Source organism: Rhodamnia argentea, chromosome 3, assembly GCF_020921035.1.
Source record: "Rhodamnia argentea isolate NSW1041297 chromosome 3, ASM2092103v1, whole genome shotgun sequence".
Lineage (NCBI taxonomy): Eukaryota > Viridiplantae > Streptophyta > Magnoliopsida > Myrtales > Myrtaceae > Rhodamnia > Rhodamnia argentea.
The window spans coordinates 5,599,154-5,619,977 of NC_063152.1; the positions used below are offsets into that span (position 1 = coordinate 5,599,154).

Sequence of the window (20,824 nt, forward strand, 5' to 3'; positions counted from 1 at the left end):
TTGGGGTTATGGTGGCTCTTCAAGAGGGCTATGGGCGGCGGATGGTTCCGGGATCAAGGTGGAGGTGTGAGGTGGTAGGAGAGAGGCTATGGTGGTCGATGGTGGTTGGAGTAGCGATGGCAAAGGTGGGACAATCCAGTTTTTCCAAAACCGGGCAGATTAAGCAGTCTAGACAGCGATGTGTACAGTTTCAAATTTCGGAATTGATTTGGGGGTTTTCTTTAGCTCGTAATGTCGTCGAGAGGTAGAGGAAGGTGTGTACAAAGTTTGGGGTGGTTTCGAGTTCGTTTGCTAGGCGAACGAGCCTTGTTTGTCCAAGTCAGATTTTGAAAACTGTACTATACAGCAGCAAGGCAGGGGACGGTTTTGGGCTGTTCAGATTTCCAACGGCGTCGAGACTTTGTGGGGGTGGTCGGTGAAGGTCTGAGGGGGTGTCAAGGAGCGTGTGGTGGCCGTTGGTAGCGGAGGAAGGCGACAGAAGGCACTGTTCCAAAGCAGAACACAAGCGGTGCCAAAAACAGGGGAAACAAGGCAGTTGGGTTTGCTGGCTGTTTCAGCTTCTTTGGTAGCTCTATGGCGGTTTCCGACAATTGGAGGTGGTGTCTGAAACTCAAAGGAGGGCTGAGGTGGTCGGAGTGAGTGGTGGTAGCAGGCCGCAGCAATGAGCAACAGCCTTGTTTACCTTAAACAGAACCGAAGAAGCAGAACAGACTAAGTATCCTTAACCATCTTCTGTTCAGCACGAATTCATGAACTTATAAGGGTTTCTTCGACAAATAGCCTTCAGGTTTGAGTTACCCTTGATCTTACAATCATGTAGAAAAAAACGGAGCTCGATTTTGCCTCCGGATGAGCTCAACCGAGCGATTTCTTCCCGGGCTTGCGCTGAAAATTGAGAGAGATGCAGTGAAGAGAGAGAGAGATAATAGAGGGAGAGAGAGAGAGAGAGAGAGAGGCGGTTGGGAGAGGATATGGGAGAGAGAGGGGTCGGCCAAACAGGGGGTAGGTGGCCTTGACTTTAAGGGGCATAAGTGATAAGGTGGGCCCTCCCTTCATAAATACTTTGATAGAGACCCTAGGGGCATTTTCGTTATTTAAAAATTGTTGAGGGCATTTTGGTCATTTGTCAAGCCAAGGGTAGTTTAGGCAATTGGCATTTCTACGAAGGGTATTCTCGTCCAAACGCAATCTAGTTTTGTTAGGATAAAGCTTAGGCTCAACAATTTCGATCATAAAACGAAACGATTAATCGATCGAACCCTAAACTAAATTGATCGGCAATTCGGGAAATTCTCAATTCCCACTGCCTAAATCCTCTAGATTTAATCTCAAGCAACAAACTATAATTCACGGACGATCCATAACTAAATTCTATTATTAAAAGAAGGTCGAATTTCCAAGGCGTCACAACTATCCTCACCTTAAAAAATTTCATCCCCGAAATTTGACTATGATTACATCTCTTCGTAAAGAATAGGCTAAGTACACATCATAATTTCTTCGCTTTCCCATGTAGCTCCTTCCGTCCAGTGATGTTGCCATATCTCTTTGACCGAGGAAATTGTTTTATTCCAGAGTACTTGCTCTTTCCGATCCATGATTCTAATTGGATGTTTCACATACAATGCTTGCTCATCCAATGCGATCTCTTCATAACTCAGCATATGAGCAAGGTTGGGCTTGTACTTCCCCGACATCGAGATGTGGAATGCATTGTGAACCTGAGCATGCCTCAATAACCATGCAAGACGATACGCCAGATTTTCTCATTCGTTCCGGGACCTCAAACAGTCCAACTTATCTTGGACTCAATTTCTCTTTTTGTTTCTACACATGCCATTCATGACTAGCACTAATGGCATTTTGGGCATTCTATTTATATGGGCATGATCGATTAATGTTTGATCTCTTCATCATTGCACTAGGATTTGATTATGTCACTAGTCAATCAATGAAACATCTAGGGATTTCTCGACCCTTGGTGTCTAATCAAGGTAAAGATTGGATTGTCTAGCTTACCAAGTAAATCCTTCTCGCGCTTAACCGACAAGTCAAGGGCTACCTTCACTATTTCGGACTAGGGTTGGAATCACCCGTTTCTAGATCGATGGTACGGTCGAACACTATCGAGATCACCTCTCATGACCAATTCAAATTGATGCAAGATTGGTTCGTCTCGATCCGTAGTTCTCCGGCAACACATCACGTAGATCGGGGTAGCTAATCTTGACTAGTGTATGGTTGGTACGGGGTTCTAGTACAAATCATCCTCCATTGGACTCATGGCCAGCTTGGTTGTCGATCGATGTTAGCTCGTAAATCGTGCCATGGATTAATCCATGCTTGAGTTCGAGCAATCCTATGGTCGACTTACATCCGGGTAAAATCAACCCAAATCGATCCATGCTTGACTCAAGGTCGTCACCTCGATTCATAACACAATCGAGCGGCAAGTTAAGCCATGGTCCGAGTCGAAGGCGACCTCTAAGTCTTAGTGGCCTCCTAAACTCTTAGCCATCATTTACGAAAAGATATGGTCTTTGGAACCCTTTCTAAGTGACTACCTAGTCGAACCATCTTCATATGCCGGACATAACTCTTTATTGACTAGATTTTGCAACTAATTCATGTTATAAATGCCGACCTTCTCTTTGAAGGTTATTCCCTGTGCAATCTCAATAGGATTGCCCATTTCATTAACCTCCTTAAGGGCGTCACCAGTGATCATGCTACGGAAGAAAAAATCTGAAGTCTTTTCTAACAAACAATGTCTTTATTCTCTTGAACCATGTTTTGATGGTGGTAATTGATGACTCTTTAGCAAGTCTATAGTGCACATCGATACCTAGAGATATCCTTGCCATATTTGCCTCATCAATCGTGGTCGTCAACAAGATCAATAACTTAAAACCCATTAGGGTGCCGTAGAGATTCGGGCCTAGAGCCCATGATTAGCAACCATCGCAATCCCAAATTCCACCATTGTTAATCACCAATTTCCAATGATTCCAAGTTAAGTCTTCGTCTTCCAAACGTGTCGTTCATTCCATCCATTGGTTACTAAACCACGTCCTTGAACTTGGTTGATAATAATCCAAATCGTAGTCATAACTTCCAGTTGATCCTCCATCCATACGAGGAGTACTTAAATCAAACACACTTACTGGCCCAAACCCAAGCTTGTAACTCCCTAATCCTCATTAGTTTTCCTACATATCTTAACCATATCACCGCCCTACCACTTTATTCTCTAACTGAGTCAACCCAAGTTATTACGTGGGACACATTCCTGTGATTGTCCTTCTTACGGTGGGGATACTTGAGCTTTCTTCGCCTCAATGGGTAATCCTTCACTTGATGATCGAGTTAATCATGTTCAAAGCAAGTACCTATAAAAGGGACAAGGGGTTGTTCTATGCTTTCTCCTACAGAGTTGACATCTACTCTTAGGGTCACTTGCCGGCTTTTTCACAACATTCCTTAGATTGGGCGGAATAGGATACCTTCCTTCTACTATCGACCTTTCCTCAATTCGATGGCTATTCCTAGCAAGAGGTACTAATTGCAAACCAAATGCGATTGTCCTTCCAATCAAGTTCCTTTCCACTAACTAAGCCTTTTCATATGGCTTATCATTACTCCCAAGGTTCAATAACACCAGTTGATCCTTAATCTCAAGTTTCAATCCATCTTGAACCCATTTTCGCCCTATTCACGGGGTTCCCAATCATCCTTAGCGCATGCTTCGACAGTTCAGCGAGCTTCATCTCATACTGATTTACGGTCATTTGATCTTGTCGAAGCTGCTAGAACTCAATCATCCTTTGTTCTCGCACTTGATTCAATGCAAACTTACCATAGAAGGCTTCGATGAAATCGCCCTACATCGGGATCATACCTTCGAAAAAGGTCTCTCCTTACATGACTTCCTACCACATTCTAGTTTTACCTTACAATTGATATATGACTAGAGTTACTCTGCCTATTTCTGAGCATTTCAATAATGCAGACTTCTCCATTTTCCTAATCCATAGGATTGCACTCTCCGAATCTCTTACTTTCTTAGACCTCGACAGTTCAAGCTTCGAAAGTTGCTTCACCAACTCAAGCATCAATGGCCCACTGCTCCTACCTCCATCTAATAGGTCTCTATGTCGAGCAACGGCGTCAACAATAGCTTGATTCCTTACTTAATGTCCAATTGAAGCTTTCAAAGTTTCAACATCTACAAGGTTCCATTCACTTCAGAACCTTCTTGAACCTACCTCTCGTAAGGCACTATCTCATTACGGTTTGCTTAATATAGCGGGTATTTTACGAAGCTCTACTCAACCCATAGCAACACGTAATAAAAGCTCGAGCATACAGCCTTAAAACTTAAGCAACAAACACACAAATAAAGCTTACAATCCTACTAACTATCCCAAATCCCAACGCTTCTTATCACTCTAGGCCATGACCAAATGGATCGGGTTGGCCTTGCTACGATACCAAATTGGATATCACGCCCCAATCCCCGAATAGGTGGCATCCGTTTGAAATCGTCCCTCGGGTCATAAAGGATAGAGTCCCGGGTTCACTATCGACCCACGATATTTTATTGGGCAAGCAAAAATGCTAAATACTCCTAGACAACAAATAAGACAAGGATAGAAAAACAAGAAACACTTCAATTCAAAAACATCATTTCGTTTGCAGAAATGTCATAACCCAATCGGGGTAATATACCAATCAGTCTCATGCTTCGAGATGGGGTAAGGATAAACTTCATATCTACTCCAAATAAGGTTTACGTCACCCTCGCTTTAATAGTTCCACAAGAAAGACTAGTTCCATCAACTCGGACTTGAAAAGTTTATCAATGGCGGGTGAGATATAAATCTCAATGAGTCAATGCCTAAGCTCGGCTAAGGCGTTGATTCATCCAAAACATCCTATTAATCAATCACAGACCATGGAATACATGTATGTCTTCCACAATCAACTTACCTGACAGGAGGTCATGCATAATGCAATGTAGACGTAGTATATGATTGTGCCAATTCAACTCAATAGTCAAATTCTCAAATACTCATAATGCAGCTCAACATCAATTAGACCTTGGACACCACACAAGTGTAGCTATTAAAGATGATTTTACGTGATAAAGGTAAATAAATCCGTACAACACAATGCCGGAATCTATTAATACGATTCATGCAACACAATGCTATGGTTGTCATCCGGTAATCCAGGCATCGTCCCATAACCTCTTGGTGACGGCAACTACAAGTGGTAACACAATACCTCAAGTAGGCATTCTATTAGGGAGCATCGGTTTGTCACAAGCTGTAATCGGCATCCAACGACTCATGACACAACATAGGAAGTCGGACAACCGACGAGTCAAGAGGTTCATGCCATAGGCATGCTGCAAACTCGACAGGCCACGCATCATCATTCCATCATATGACTAATCAACTCATCCAGCAACCATCTCATTTTTAGCTTTGAATTTAGCGAGATGCTTACACAATTATGCTCAAAGACTTGGCTCTTGCCATTTTCATGGTAAAAATTTATTTTGAGGCATTCAAGATCATATGAATGCATAATGCCAATTAAAAGGTCTAGCTAAGCAGATAGAGTCAATGACCCTCAAACGTTCACTCGATCGACCTTCGGTTAGTCGAGACACGCGATCGCATATATGAGGTTATCAAACAATTCGCAAGATAAGTCAACTTAATAGCAAACATAGACACTTTGAGGACCAATTTCATTCTCATAAGGGTATCTAAAAATCTAGCATTTCAATAAAAAATCATTGCAATCAACTAATCTTCCCAAGAAAGGCTATTTAACCTAATCAAGTCTAGCCTAATCGGGCCTTAATTGATCTACTTAAACATATAGGAAATTCAATTCCACTAATTCCAAATGCAATGAACAACTTAGCCGGGGATTAGAAGTCAACTCACAGTCAACTACTCGAGACGAGTGCGACGACGGTCCTTGAAAATCCTTGGGCACGAACGTCGGACGTGGCTCGGACACTTGGCTCATGAGCTAAATTTCTTGGACAAATGGCCCAAATTCTTAGCTCACGACCCGGGCTCAAGGGCGCAATTCCTCGGCCAATTTGGCCTAAGGACTAGGCTCATTGGCCTAGGCTCTCGGCCCACTTTACAAGACATGGCCCGGGTTAGATTAGGCCATGGCCCGGCTCGTAGGCTCACGGAACAGGCCAAAACGGGGCATACCGACTACAAGCGGGGCATGGTAGGGCAATTCCAGCGTTGTGGTGGCTCTTCAAGCTACGGGCAATGGATGGTTCTAGGGTCGAGGGTGGAGGTGTGAGGTGGTAGCAGGGAGGCTATGGTAGACGGAGTAGCGATGGCAAAGGGGGGACAGTCCATTTTTTCCAAAGCTAGGCAGATTGAGCGATCCGGATGGTGACGTGTGCAGTTTCAAATTTCGGAATTGATTTGGGGTTTTTCTTTAGTTGGTAATGTCGTATAGAGGTAGAGGAAGGTGTATACAAAGTTTGGGGCGGTTATGGGTTCGTTTGCTATGTGAATGAGCCTTGTTTGTCCAAGTCAGACTTTGAAAACTGCACTATACAGCAGCAGGGTAGGAGACGGTCTTGGGCTGTTCATAGTTCCAACGGCGTCGAGACTTCGTGGGTTGGTCGGTGAAGGTTTGAGGGGGTGTCGGGAAGTGTGTGGTGGCTGCTAGTGGCGGAGGAAGGCGACAGAAGGTGCTGTTTCAAAGCAGAACAGAAGCGGCACGAAAAACAGGGGAAACAGGGCAGGTTGGGTTTGCTGGCTATTCAGCTTCTTCGGTGGCTCTATGGCGGTTTTCGATAATTGGAGGTGGTGCCTGAAACTCAAAGGAGGGCTGAAGCGGTTGGAGTGAGTGGTGGCAGCAGGCCGCAACAATGAGCAACAGCCTTGTTTCCCTTAAACAGAGCTGAAGAAGCGTAACCGACCAAGTATCCCCGACCAGCTTCTGTTCAGCACGAATTCATGAACATATAAGAGTTTCTTCAACAAACAGCCTATAGATTTGAATTTCCCTTGATCTTACAATCATGTAGGAAAAAATGGAGCTCGATTTGGCCTCCGGATGAGCTCAAACGAACGATTTCTTCCCGGGCGGAGGCTGAAAATCGAGAGAGATGGAGTGAGGTGAGAAAGAGATAATAGAGGGAGAGAGAGAGGCGGTTGGGAGAGGATATGGGAGAGAGAGGGGCCGGCTAAAGAGGGGGTAGGTGTGTGACGCCCGGGAAATTCAAAGTTTGTAAAATTTGCCCGAATTCAATAAATGAAGAAAATTGAATTTCGGTAGGTGCAAATTTTGGATCGAAAGGACGAAAGTGACGAATTTGGACTAATCCCGAAATGTTGTTCGATTTCGATTGGGTCTCGAAATCGTGGTCGCCGCGACTTAGGATTTTTAATCCTCACGCCTAAACTTTTCCGGACCGAACTTAACCCGTGAAAATCCAAATTTTAGTCTCAATCGGTTGAACCAAAAATCCAATCAGTCCCGATTTGTCGAATTACGGAACCGCCCTTGGATATTATACGTATAAGCCAAAAATCATTAAATTTGAGTGACCCGTGGGCCCCACCCAGTCAAATCTGGTCATCCCCTTAGTCAACCAGTCAAAGCCCACGTAGGTCTTTTGTCTCTCCTCTATTTTCTCTCTCTCTTCACGTCTGCTTCCTCCTCCTCTCTTGTTTGCGCGACCACCCCCCACCGAACGGCCCCTATCCTCCTTCCTCCAGCCTTTTGAGCGACACCACCACCCCGGCCACCTCCTCACTCCCCCGTCGTCGCTCAGCCTCCCTCCGACCTCGCTTCGACCGCCGCGCGCCACCACGAGCCACCGGAAACAGCCCACGAAGACTTGGACGCCGGACTGCCCTGTTTCGCGTCCGTAGGCATTTTGGGCTGCACCGGCCGCCCCGAGCCGCTTCCGGCCGCCACCCACCACCACTCTACCTCCCCCTCAACTCCCGGAAGCCGCCCTACCGCCGTGTGCCGCCGCGGAGCCGCCGATCAGCCCCGAAACAGAACCGAAGCTCCTCCTGCCCTGTTTTCGCGTCGCCGGTTCGCGCCGCTGTTTCAGCCTCCTCCACCGTGACCCACAGCCCGCCGACCACCCTAGGACCTCGTCCTCGACCCCTTGACGCCCCCCAAAACCACCCGCAACCAATCGGCACCTGTAGAGCTCGGATTGAGCTCGATTTTACCCTCCCCTGTTTTGACCCAAGTGCCTTGTTTTCGGCGGGATTCTGTGCTGCTGCTGTTCAGCCGCCTCCGGCCGTCCATTGGCGCCGTCGCCACCACCCACAGTTTCCCCGGACACCCCCCGACCTTGGCCAACTTTCCCCCAAGCTTTCCACAGCCCGAAACCCCCAAAAACAGCCCCGAACGCCTCTGTTTTGCTGCTGGCCCTGCTCTGGCCGAGCACTGTTCACGTCGGCCGGCCACTGTTCCGGCCAGCTCCAGCCACCGGCCGCCACCCCCGAGTCCCGTGCCACCTTCCCGAAGTGTTGCGAAGTCGTTCGGGCCGTCCCGGACCGGGTTGAAGTCGAAGTTCAAGTTAGGTCGCGGGCTGCCTTTAATCGTCGTCGGGCCAGGCCGAGTTCGCGTCGCCGCCGCCCGATTTGAGTCCGCCCGAGCTTATTAAAATTGTGAGTTGGCCCCTAACTCTTGGTTAGGACGCTAATTACGTTCGGAGTAGTTTAATTAGATTATTAGGTATTTAGGTAGCTCGATTAGGGCCGGTTTAGGTTAGAAATTTGGTTCGGGTTCAATGGCCCTAATTGGTTAAGTTAGTCTAATTAGTTATGATTTCATGCCTAATTAGATTAGATTGATTGATTGATTTGATTGTTTGCATTGATTGATCGCGAGCGAGCGATAGGTCAGAGACGAGTGCGCAATTGGAATTGAAATTGGGATTAATAATTGATTGGCTGCAATTGACTAATGGAATTATTGAATTGTTGGCCGTGAGTGCCAGCTTGATTGTTGATTGCCGTGGGGGTCCGATTAGAGGTTAATCGCCCCAAATTGTTTGGTCTGTCAGTCAATTTAAATTGCGCATTCATGTGACCACGTACGAGATAAAATTGCATGTTTTTGCACGAAAACGGCCTTTGGCCAAGTATTTGAACATGCGAGTATGAGCATTCGACCTAAATCCAAGAAATGAACGGGCTGGTTGTCGAAGTGCCCGAGTGGTCACATAATGGGATAATTCCGACGATCATTGTCTTCTGGTCATTCGGTCCTGGCAATCATTGTCTTCTCGGTTCTGGATGCGCGTCGATCATTGTCTTCCGGGTGTACGTTTGCCGGTCGCAGCTTGTGATGGGCCGAAGCCTTTTAAGGATTCCTGTTAGCTCCGTGCCGTGTCAACAATCATTGTCTTCCGGTTGGTCGAGCGGAGTCACATGGACTATCAGACGCCGTCGCCGGAAGTAAGGGACGATGCACGGTCCGCCGTAAGAGCACCAACTAACTAGTGTGCGGGACCTACGGGTCGGATTTGATAATAAATGGACTACGTGTGGTGTCCTGTGCATGCAAGTGTTGTGATGCTTTGCGGTGAGCTGAATTGATTTGATTGGTTGATTGTTGAGTCGAGTCCGCATTGCATTACGTGTGGCCTGGAGGGTAAGCTTGCATATGGTTGAAATATTTGTTCTATAATGATGTGATTGCCTTTTAGGGTGTCTGAGCGAATCAACGTCCTAACCGGGCTTAGGCTTTGGCTCACCGAGATTAATTTCTCACCCCGTCGTGGTTAACAATTTTCAGGCAGAGCTGAAGGCCATGGACGATGAACCCGGAGGATTGTGGTAGGATTTTTTGGAGTAGACGAAGGATTAACCTTACCCGACCTTGTGTCTTTCGAGGTCCTAGTGAGCCGCCCCAAAGTATAGGGTTGTATATATTTTCTATAGCTCGGTAGGGTTAAGATTCGTCTGCTTTGATTGTTTAATGAAATTGTTTTTGATGAATTGACTGTGTTGATTTTCCTGTTTTACTATCCCGCTGTTTTGATTGTCTGGGAGATTTGCACGTTTCACATGCGCTGTAATTTCATAGGTCGATAGCTACCTGGGACGCTATCATTCATGACCTGAGGCGAGTAAGGTAGGGATATCGCGAGCTCGAGAGTCGGGGCGTGACAAGGTGGCCTTGACTTTTAGAGGCATAAGTGATAAGGTGGGTCCTCCCTTCCTAAATACTTTGATAGAGACCCTAGGGGCATTTTCATCATTTTTAAAATTGTCGAGGGCATTTGGTCATTTGCCAAGCCAAGGGTAGTTTAGGCAATTGGCATTTCTACGAAGGGTATTCTCGTCTAAACTCAATCTAGTTTTGTTAGGACAAAACTTAGGCTCAACAATTTCGATCCTAAAATGAAACAATCAATCGATCGAACCCTAAACTAATTCGATCAATGATTCAGGAAATTCTCAATTCCCACTGCCTAAATTCTCGAGATTCAATCTATACTAGCTTTGGTAATAAGGATTCAACGAAGCAACCTCCAATAAAGGGCGACGCAAGCTAGACCGGAGTCCGGAATATGATTGATCAAAACCAAATAAACCACCACGGTGACCAAATAACGTAGAAAACCGGATGTGCGTGGGAAGCCCGAACGATGGTCGCTGTGGCCATTCCTTCTTAGTGCGGGACCGACTTTGTCTTTGCTGTAGTCGCGGATGACCAGCAGCCTTGAGAATTATTCGCTGATGAGGGTTCTTCTTGGAAAGCTTGCAAGGACAAAAGGGACCAAGAAACAGTAGTCGCCAGCATGGTTATTTCCCAAGTAAGACAAAACCACCATTTCGAGATCTGCTCCTCTATCCTCTCGATGAATCGCCTCTGGATGAGTGAAGATGTCCGAGTCTTGGGTTACTTCTTTTCACCGCTGAACTTGGACTTTCGTTGGCCCAAGTGAGTGGAACTTGTTCATGTAGCCAATTGGAGTAGCTTCTTTGGTTGAAGGTTCTGTTTGGGTGCTCCAATGGTGAAGATTCTCTCTCTGTTGCTCTTTGTCGTATATCAAGAATTGTGAAAGTCCCCAAAGTGCCATGTATGACGATTGTCGGTGCCCTCCGCTCTAAAGCGTGGATGAAGACCAAAGGGGGAGAGAGAGAGAGAGAGACACGTCTCTGATTTTTGGGTGCCGTGTATGTGTATTGAATTGGCCTCCTCCACAACCCTAAACATAAGCTTGTATCTATAGTCTAAGAAGTTGCAAGCTTGGGGCCCGAGATTTCTTAATTTTACCAAATAAACCCAATATTAAAGCATGATTGAAATTATATCCTCATTGGTCTAAATTGAATGAAATTGGGTCAAATAAGCTCCAAATTAAATGGAATTTTCGACTAAGCTTTATCAATTGGGCTTAATTTAGGCTTTATTTGAATAATTGAACAATTAGATAAAGCTCTTTTCAAATTTAATCAAGCAAAACAGATCGACTTAAATCCAAGAATGAGTTCAAACCCTTCAAATAAATTTGGCAGCCTCCTCCCCCCCTCCCAACCATGATTGGTCGAATTTTGCATGCTATGCTTCGTTCGATAGCTTGTAAATTTGAGTTCAATTTCGCACTGCCAATCCAAACTGCAAAGTGCATGATTGAAAGAAAATAAATATGCAATGCATGAAAAATTAATTTTTGGTGAGAACTAAGACTAATTCTCATTTTTTTATGCAAAATAAATGATTTAAGGGAAATCAAAATTTAGGTGTCAACATGTCCCAGCATTAATGATGTAACAATCCTACATAACCTAAGCTCAAAAGAACAACTATAGAGATCAAGTTCCGCTGAATATTTGGAGCATAGAGGACATCATATAGGGATAAAGTTTAACCACCACGCCAGTTCAATTTACATGTGCCAATAGCCTTCACTTCATTTCTAGAGTTATTTCCAACATATTGCCATCTTTTTCCTTACGATATCCGATGACACTCCACAAATGCTCCTCGGTCTCTAGCTAGATGGTTTGTGGCTCCTAAGTCTACAACCCACATGGTATGTGATCCATCAAGTACTATAGCGCTAGAAACAAAAGCATTACTTAAAGTAATGGAGTAATTTGTTACCTTCTTCGACTTAGTGAATTCATGAGCAAAGTGAGCTATCTTGCCACAATTGTAATAGATCATTTTAGCCTTGTCCTTCTTCCCCCTTCGCTTCTTGCCATGGAGGATTTTTGTTCTTTTTTTTTTTTTTTATGGCTGATCAGTCTCCTTTCCTTTATTGTTGAACTTGTAGCTCTTCTTGCGCTTAAAACTGAACCTTTGTGCTAACTAGTTTCAGCAACATAAGCATGGGTAGAGGATCTAACAACCTCTAGATGCTTATTCTCTCACTCGAAATGACGTGTTGTATCATTGAAAATTGTGATATTCTTATTATGCACCATGTTGATCTTCATATGCTCCCAACTTTCATGAAGAAACCTAAAAACAACTTGAACTTGCTATTCATCAATTAGGGTATGGCCTCTTGTCTTGAGCTCTTGTGTCATGTTTGACATCTTCTCAAGATACTGCTTGATCATTTGATTTGCCACTTTTAGAATATGTCGAACCCGATGGTGAGCATTCTCAATTTAGTAGCAGACTTACCTCCAAACTTATCTTTCAAGGTAACCCACATTTCTTGAGTGCTCTTAAGTCCTTCAAACTCTCACATGAGATTATCTTGGACACAACTCAGCAATGTGATGCGAGCAATGCTATTATTCTTCTTCCAACCTTGATGAGCTTCTTGATCTCTTCTGTCGAGCAAAATTTCCTTGCTCGGGTTGAACCATGGTGTGGTTGAGATTTTCCAAAACCTCTTACTTTTCAAGGATGTAATGAGCCTTTTGATGCCAAATATCATAATTGTCATCGTTTAGTTTTTTACCCTTGTTAAGGCCAGCCACAATGGTCCTATATGCTGAAAGCATAGTCAATGACAATTGTATATTCAAAAATAAACACAAAAATTAATGTTAGTACATTTTTCACATTGATACGCATAATTAATTTTACAGAGAAAAGAAAAATAAATAAATGATAATGTGATAAAAGACACCGAAACAAAAGTTCACTACATTCTAAATCAACTTTTGTGTTGCGATTGTCTTTCCATCATGGATTTAGTTCAATTTGCGCAAAATTTAAGTTCTAGGTGACAATTCCATCGAATTCTACCAATGTATGAACTCCCACTAAGAAAATAATAATCTACATGTATGATCCAATGGTCACATACTATCGGATTTATAAAGACATAGCATGATGCGAATTCATATTCAAGTAATTCAAGCATCAAATATAATCAAAAGCAGAATTCAAGATAAAAATGATCTCGTGCCATTATTCGAGTTTACTTTGAGCTGAAATTACAAGCACATCAAATCTTATATATGTTACCTATGAACCATGCAATGCATTATCTGTATGTGAATACTTACATGTAAACTAGGTTCTGTATTCCAAAAACCATGGGCAAATACGGGTAAAAATGCAATAAAAACCCAAAAACTAAATGTATTTAGGGTTTTACATGTATTTTTATATCCTTGAAAGCTCTAAACATGTAAAACAAATATACCACAACTTAGATAATTCAAATACGAACATGTATGTACTAAGAACGCCCCGATTAGAGCTCGAATGCGCCTCCACGACCTCCTTGAAGTCTCGGTGTATGCATTGCACATGCCGATGATCAACCAATTTGACCAACCGGTTTGACCGATCTAATCGTGTTCGCTAATGGTCAACGGTTAACCATTGACATGTTAACCCTGGATAGGTCAACAGTTAATGGGGTCGGGCACGAATAGGGTCCCTGGTGGATGACGTTAGTGCCACCTCAGCCACTACAACGATTCACCCGTTGCATGGATATCGCGCATAAGGCCTACATACGATCATTGTGACTATTTGTGAGGGCACGTGTAGGCTCGTTTGGCAGCCGTTTGAGGCATGCGATCACTCATTTTTCTCATATCACCGAGACAAGTTTGATGGTATGATCAATATTAACTTTCACCAAATTGAATTTTGTATGCAGACATTATTTGCCCATAGTCTTAGTGGGTCGTCGCCGTCTAGGCACGTGTAGCGCATGCAACAGAATTCGATATCCACGATAGATGTGCGATCATTCATTTTTTTTTTTTTGTGTCTCGATGAGACGAGTCCGTTCATGTATTCAATACCAACTTTCATTGGGCATAGATTCTACGAAGTACGCCGAACAATACGGTCTTCAACATCGAGAGTCGCCTTTTGTACTCGGTTCGTATTTAACGATTCATTCAACAATATCAGTACGTCAAACCACTAGGCTTGCTCAATGGAAAAAAGCTGAGATTCTAACCAAGATTCTAATACCAATGTTGGAATTTAACAACGAAGAATTTGAATAACCTCTTCGATGTTCAATTGCGGAATTTCCCAGAGATGTCGTTGAATCACAAGCGGTTCCTCGGTGAATCTATAACCCACGCTGATCTGAATATGATCACAAAGGAAAATATCCACGTTCCAATACATAAGTGCCGATCGATTCTCAAAGTAACTACAATGCTTTTTTTTGTATTCGTGTGCGTGTGCGTGTGCGTGTGAGAGAGAGAGAGAGAGAGAGAGAGAGAGAGAGAGAGAGAGAATGAATGAACGTATGCTTCTGTCATTATAATCTCTAACTTTAATTAGCCCCTGGTAATTATCTATGTTAATTATAGATAAAAAGGCAACCATTCGCAAGGCACCTCTTCGTGGGCCCTCTCTCAATCGCACCACGTTAACTTACGGAAATATATCAAGATTAAGTTTCTAGCATGCTTGTTCGGTAGGATTAAATGTTATATTTGTTCAATCAGACCAATTATACGTTTGCCAAGTCTTGAATTATACGTTTGCCAAGTCTTGAACTTTTTAATCATACTAATTTTTTTGGTTGGATTAACTGTGCTAATTGAGTCTTAAACTTTTTCACATTTTACCAGTTGAGTCCATCCAACCAATTTGGCCAAAATTCACCGACATGGATATCGGCTGTCCTGCGTGACACTACCAATGCTAACAATGAGAATTTTTTAATGATGTTTTAATAATTTTGCGAAATTTTTTATTATTATGTTCCTTTTTTTCCTTCTCTTTTCCTTTTTTACTTTCTCTTTACTTTTGTCGGCGTGGTTCATTAGGCTCTTGACAGTGACTAGGCAATGAGGCCACCCTCGGCTGAATCTAGGCAAGGCGGCTAGGCCGCAACCCTCGCCTTTGCAGCCCTCACCAACGACAGGAGAGGCCCGATCAACCCTTGCCAACCACTAAAGGAAAATAAAATTTGAAAAATATTAAAAAGTAAAAAATTTGTCCACATCAACGTCAGCCGTGCCACGTGAAACGATCAATGTTCACATCGGCAATTTACAACCAAAATTGGCCAAATATACTCAATTGGAAAATGAAAAGATTAAGGACTCAATTAACTTAATTAAAAAGTTTGAGACTGAATTGGACAATTTTCCCCTGAAACGTTGATTGTTCATAATACTCTGAGAATGGCTCCGTATAACCGTAACCTCTTTGAACAACACAACTACATCAAATAACTAGCTAACTCAAACACAAATGAACATAAGTACAATTTCTTTCTTAGTAAAACTTGATAGGTACGATGCCAATCCAAAAGCATGGTGTAATCTCAATTTTTTCTATAGGCTTAGATCTATTTTCCACGGCTGTAGGTGGTTGTGCTATTGTTCTGCTGCGTGACGCATATTTTAATTGTATGATCCGTCTGTTGGAACCAAAAGGGATGACGGAATTTTGGAGGGTTCGGTCTCGAGAGAACTCAACTGCAAAATGAGTTAGTAATATTCAAAATGTCTTTGCAAGAGCTTTACACAAAGAAAACGCAAGCTTAACTATAAGCTTTTTGTACAAACAATTCTCTACCTCTCTCACTCTTATGCTTAGGCTTATATGGCTTACTCTAAACAAAGGACTTCCTAATTTATTTACAAGAAAAATTCACCGCCTCGAAGTTTCCGACTGTAGTGTGAAAGAACTAGCGGAAATCTTATCCAAAAAAGAAGTCCAAATCAAAGTTGAATTCTACTCTTCGTTGCAGCCCGCATCATGTGAAAGGAGAACTTGCTGAGCCCTTATCCAACCCAAGACAAAGTCCACGGTTTGGACTTTGCTTCTCTTTTCTTGGACCCACGTGTGCCCCCCATTAATGACCGCCATATCAAGCACGAAAATGAGTCCAAGTACAAAATTTCTTCCAAAATTTATTTTATTATTTCTAATAGCCTCCCTTAAAAGTGATTTTGAAAGTCCATAACACCAAGCATCATCTTCAATTTTTTTGAACAAATCCGCATTCAATAGTTTTGTCGGGATATCTGCAATCTGGTCTTCAAACCTATAGAAATCAAGCTCAATCTCACAATCTTTGACCAATTCACGAATATAGTAATAATTGATGCCGATGTGGTTGCTTCTGCCATGGAAAAAAGGATTATTGGCTAATGCAATTGCCGATTTGTTATCACACAGCAATTTGGTAGGACCTTTCTATCCATCCATCAGTTCACAAAGCATCCTATGAAGCTATATCCCTTGACATGCTACGGAAGCTACTTCTATATATTCTATTTCAACAGTGGAGAGTGCAATAATATTTTTTTTAGGATCAAGAAATTATTCTTGATATGAGAAAGAACGCATATCTAGAAGTACTCTTCTGCGTTTCCGTATTGACTGCCCAATCATTATTGGTATACCCGACTAAATTGAAATTGTCGGTGTAGGGATATAAAATCCCATCATCACGAGTTCCACTAACATACCATAGAATTCATTTTGCTATTTGCAAATGTGATTGGTAAGGTCTCTCCATGAATCGATTAATAATTTCCACTCCATTAGTGATATTTGGCCTAGTAGAGGTCAAATATCTTAAGCATTACCATGCCCTATTCCGGAGGGTAAATGTGTCACGCGTGTACCATGATGTGATTTTTTGTGATCGAAAAAATTAGTTTAGAATAATTTTGTCACAAATGTACAAATTTGAGGTTTTTTGATGACTAAAAAAATTAGTTTGAGGTAAATATAGGGCAAATTTATCACCGATGTACTCGTTTGAGATTTTTCACGGTACTATTCTTATGAGATTTCCGTGTATACTTGGTCCACATCACTGCACCAAGTCACATGTCATCCACATTAGCAAATTTAGCGGTGAAATTTGAAGGAAGCTAACAGAGGGTAGATTTATTACAAGTGTATTGGTTTGGAGTTTTCGGTGGTATTAATTCTTGAGGTTGTTATAGTCTTCTGCTAATATTCTAGAAGAGCTGGAATTTCTAGATTTGCAAAATGAACATATAGTTGGGCCTTTCGTGCAATGAATTAGCGATTTCTTGATTTTGTATTTGTCACACAAACGCGCTTTGACATGGACCGTGTTCTGTGTTGGAAAATATCAACAACCTAAACTTGAAGATCTTGAAATGGTCTTCTTCGTTCATTGTCCTCATCTCCGTCAAAATCTATTCACGACTTATTTTTTTTCCCCTCTCTCCAGGCATTACCAAACTCCAACCATATGATCTCCACAGAGGACCATTCATGCTTCTCATCTTCGACGACGGTGATGAAGCAGCCAGCAACCCCGATGTCGGTACAACCTCCTTCAACCCCTCCTTTTCTTCTTCGTCTTCCTTCTGTCCTTCTCTGTCTTCACATCCTAACGTTTGGCCTGTCCGATGCTCAACACTGCTACGACATTGGCAACTTCACGGCTGCCGGCAACTATGCTAAGAACCGTGAGCTTGTCCTCTCTTCTCTGGCTAGCGACATGGCTTCGAACGGCGGGTTCTACTCAGGGAAAGTAGGGAAAGGCTCAGACGTTGTTTACGTGCTCGGTTTCTGCAGAGGTGATTCTTCGAATGACACTTGCTTCAAGTGCATAAGCTCTGCTGCTGAAGATTTGATGATCAAGTGTCCGACCCAGAAAGCTGCGTTCTCCTGGGGGACAGGAAATCCTCCGTGCATCATCCGTTACTCTAATGTTCCGATTTACGGCGTGAAGCAGACATCTCCGGCGCAAATGCTTTATAACACCGGCCACGTCCAGATGGATCAGGATGAGTTCGATCCGATATGGAGGAACTTGACAGAGGAGCTGGCAGTGAGGGCTTCGATGGGGACGTCAAAGCTCAAGTTCGCGGCAGGGAGGACGTCGTTGCCGAACTTCCAGACGATGTTCGCACTGTTGCAGTGCAGCCCCGATTTGTCTAGTCTTGATTGCCAGAGCTGCTTGTGGGAATGCATAGATGGTTATCAACAGTGTTGCCATGGATATCAAGGTGGCGTTGTTCAGAAGCCGAGCTGCATTTTCCGATGGGATTTGTACCCGTTTTTCGTGTCCAAGCCGGGAAATCCTCTGTCATCTCTGTCGCCACCAACTGCAGTTGCTGAGGACGACCCTCCTACTCCTCCACCTGCAAATGCCCAAGTCACCTGTGGTAGGTTCAATTTTAAGGTTACCGCTGATTTTAAATTCATGAATCACAACCCTCATTCAGAGTCCGCGCCTTCTATGTGAGATAAAGTCTTATCCGATACACATGAAATTGCCTGTTCATGTATCAATGGGGATTAATAGAGCTAAATGTTTGGATGCCTGTTCTACATTCAGACTTATTTCAATGTGAAATGCTAGTAATCATGAGTTTCAATTTCAAATTGGATTAAATTCATTGCTTGATGTTGGCAGGTAATATCTTGAAATCATTACGCATTGCGGTTGCTGTCGCAGGTTCGGCTGTTCTTGTCGTGATGGTTATTGTCTCCGCTCATTGCTTTATCAGAAGGAGAAGAAGTAATCCATGGATGGTCTTATCTGGTTTGTGGATTTATTGGTCGTTTTATGCTCGGCATTTTAGTTGTTATTGAATGACTGCTTATCAAGCTTAGCATAAAGATTAAACAATGTGGAGGGAGTACCGCCTGATATGATCACCTCTAATGTTCTCACTCTGGAACTGAGCACCCCTAATGCTTACTGCTTTGGCATCTTTACATATTTTGTAGACTTTTTATTTTGCATTATTCCACTAAACAAACAGAATTTTTGTCTTCCAATCAATGTAAAGTCCATTAAAGGAGAAGACAGCGTATGAAATTTAGCAATGGTGTGCCGTTTATTCGACATTACAGATCTTGGGTAAAATAATTCCTTGATATTCACTTTCTAAGAGATGGTGGATAATCTAAAACCAACCCTACATTTTGGTGTAATGATCAAGAAAGCCCAAATGGCATGTTAAGAACAAGAAAATTACAACTTTTTTTCTGTTTGGATTCTTGATATCTCATGTTGATTGCTCTCCATTTTCTTCAGCAGAAGAGGAGGTTGAAATTACTGAATGCTCACAGTTCAAAATAAGCGAGATCGGGGCTGCCACAAATTCCTTTTCCGAAGACAGTAAGATTGGAGAAGGCGGATTCAGAAAAGTGTATCGGGTAGCTGGAAATTTACTTTGATGTTCATTTTGGAATTACATCGCTACATGGAGATAAACATCGTTTCTTGCAAATGAAAATTTGACTGCAGGGCACTCTTGAAAATGGTCTCTCTGATGTTCAGACTTCAGCACAAAAATTCGATTGATCTGCACGGGTATTGCTTGGAAGAATGGGAAAGAATTCTTATACTTGAGCTCGGAAGGATTCATTGCATGAAGAAGGGGAAAGAATTCTCGATACTCACCAGGCTTATTTGCTCTTGGTCAATCCGTCAAAGTCAGAAATAGTCTTCCTCTTTTTTTTTTTTTTTTGGGTTTTTTTTTTTTGTTTTCTCCCAGCAATAATGATGTAATAGTCGTAAATATTCTTTTCAAAATATATATTACAAGCTGATAAGCTACATATCAACCATCCAAAGATCATCCTTTGATGGAAATTCATAGGTCAAAGGTACTTTTTTTACTACCCTATTAGATCTAAAATGTCGTTAATACCACGAAAAATTCTAAGCTGATACATTTATGATAAATTTAAACTTTTTCTTTACTGCCAAAAATTCAAAACTGGTACACGGTGACAAATTTACTCTATGTTAGTTTTTGTTAAATCGTACAAGTAAATTCTTGAGTTGGATGACACGTGACGGTTGATGGATGTCTCGGTTTAGGATTTTGACCCTTTTTTGTCACATATGTACTAGTTTGTGTGTCTTCGTGGTATCAATCTAGTTCAAAGAAAATTAACGATAAATTTGTCTAAGATCTACTAGTTTAGGATTTTTGGTAGTTAAATAATTAATTTGCCATAAATTTATGACATGTGTATCAAGAAAATTATTTAAAAAGTCCTAAACCTATTGCACTTTTGCAAGTTCAGTCCTAAACTTTTTAATTTTGCCAATTCAGTCCTAAACCTTTTACAATTGTGCCAATTCAATCATAAATTTATCTTTATGTCAATCAATTCTAAACCTCTTGTATTTTTACCAATTTAGTCCATTACGCCAACTTTAGCTAGCTAACGGACCCGTCAACTCCAACGGGGTAATTTTTAATAATATTTTAATATCTTTAAATATTTTTCAATTTTTTTATTTTTATATATTTTTCTTATTTGTTGTTTTTCTTCTTTGTTGCGATGTCTTCGCGAGCTTCCGCCCACGCCTGCGCCTGCTTGGATCGCCGCCAACCTGCATCCTTGGCCATCATCGGCCACCGCCGGTGCCAAATGAGTGTCACCAAGT

At 42.5% G+C, this 20,824-nt stretch overlaps 1 protein-coding gene across 2 annotated transcripts in view; it reads left to right on the plus strand.

The window, feature by feature from the left end:
* The window catches only part of LOC115731290 (cysteine-rich receptor-like protein kinase 44), a 101,955-nt gene that overhangs the window by 56,864 nt on the left and 24,267 nt on the right, over positions 1-20,824 (plus strand). The window contains exons 1-2 of one of the 2 annotated variants that reach the window (XM_048276955.1): positions 17,657-18,578; positions 18,830-18,958. The exons of the other annotated variant lie outside the window; for it this stretch is intronic. Of the exons in view, the coding sequence (XP_048132912.1) occupies positions 17,657-18,578; positions 18,830-18,958 (1,051 nt within the window). Of the gene's footprint in view, positions 1-17,656; positions 18,579-18,829; positions 18,959-20,824 lie in introns of those variants that run through there. 2 annotated transcript variants of the gene reach the window in all.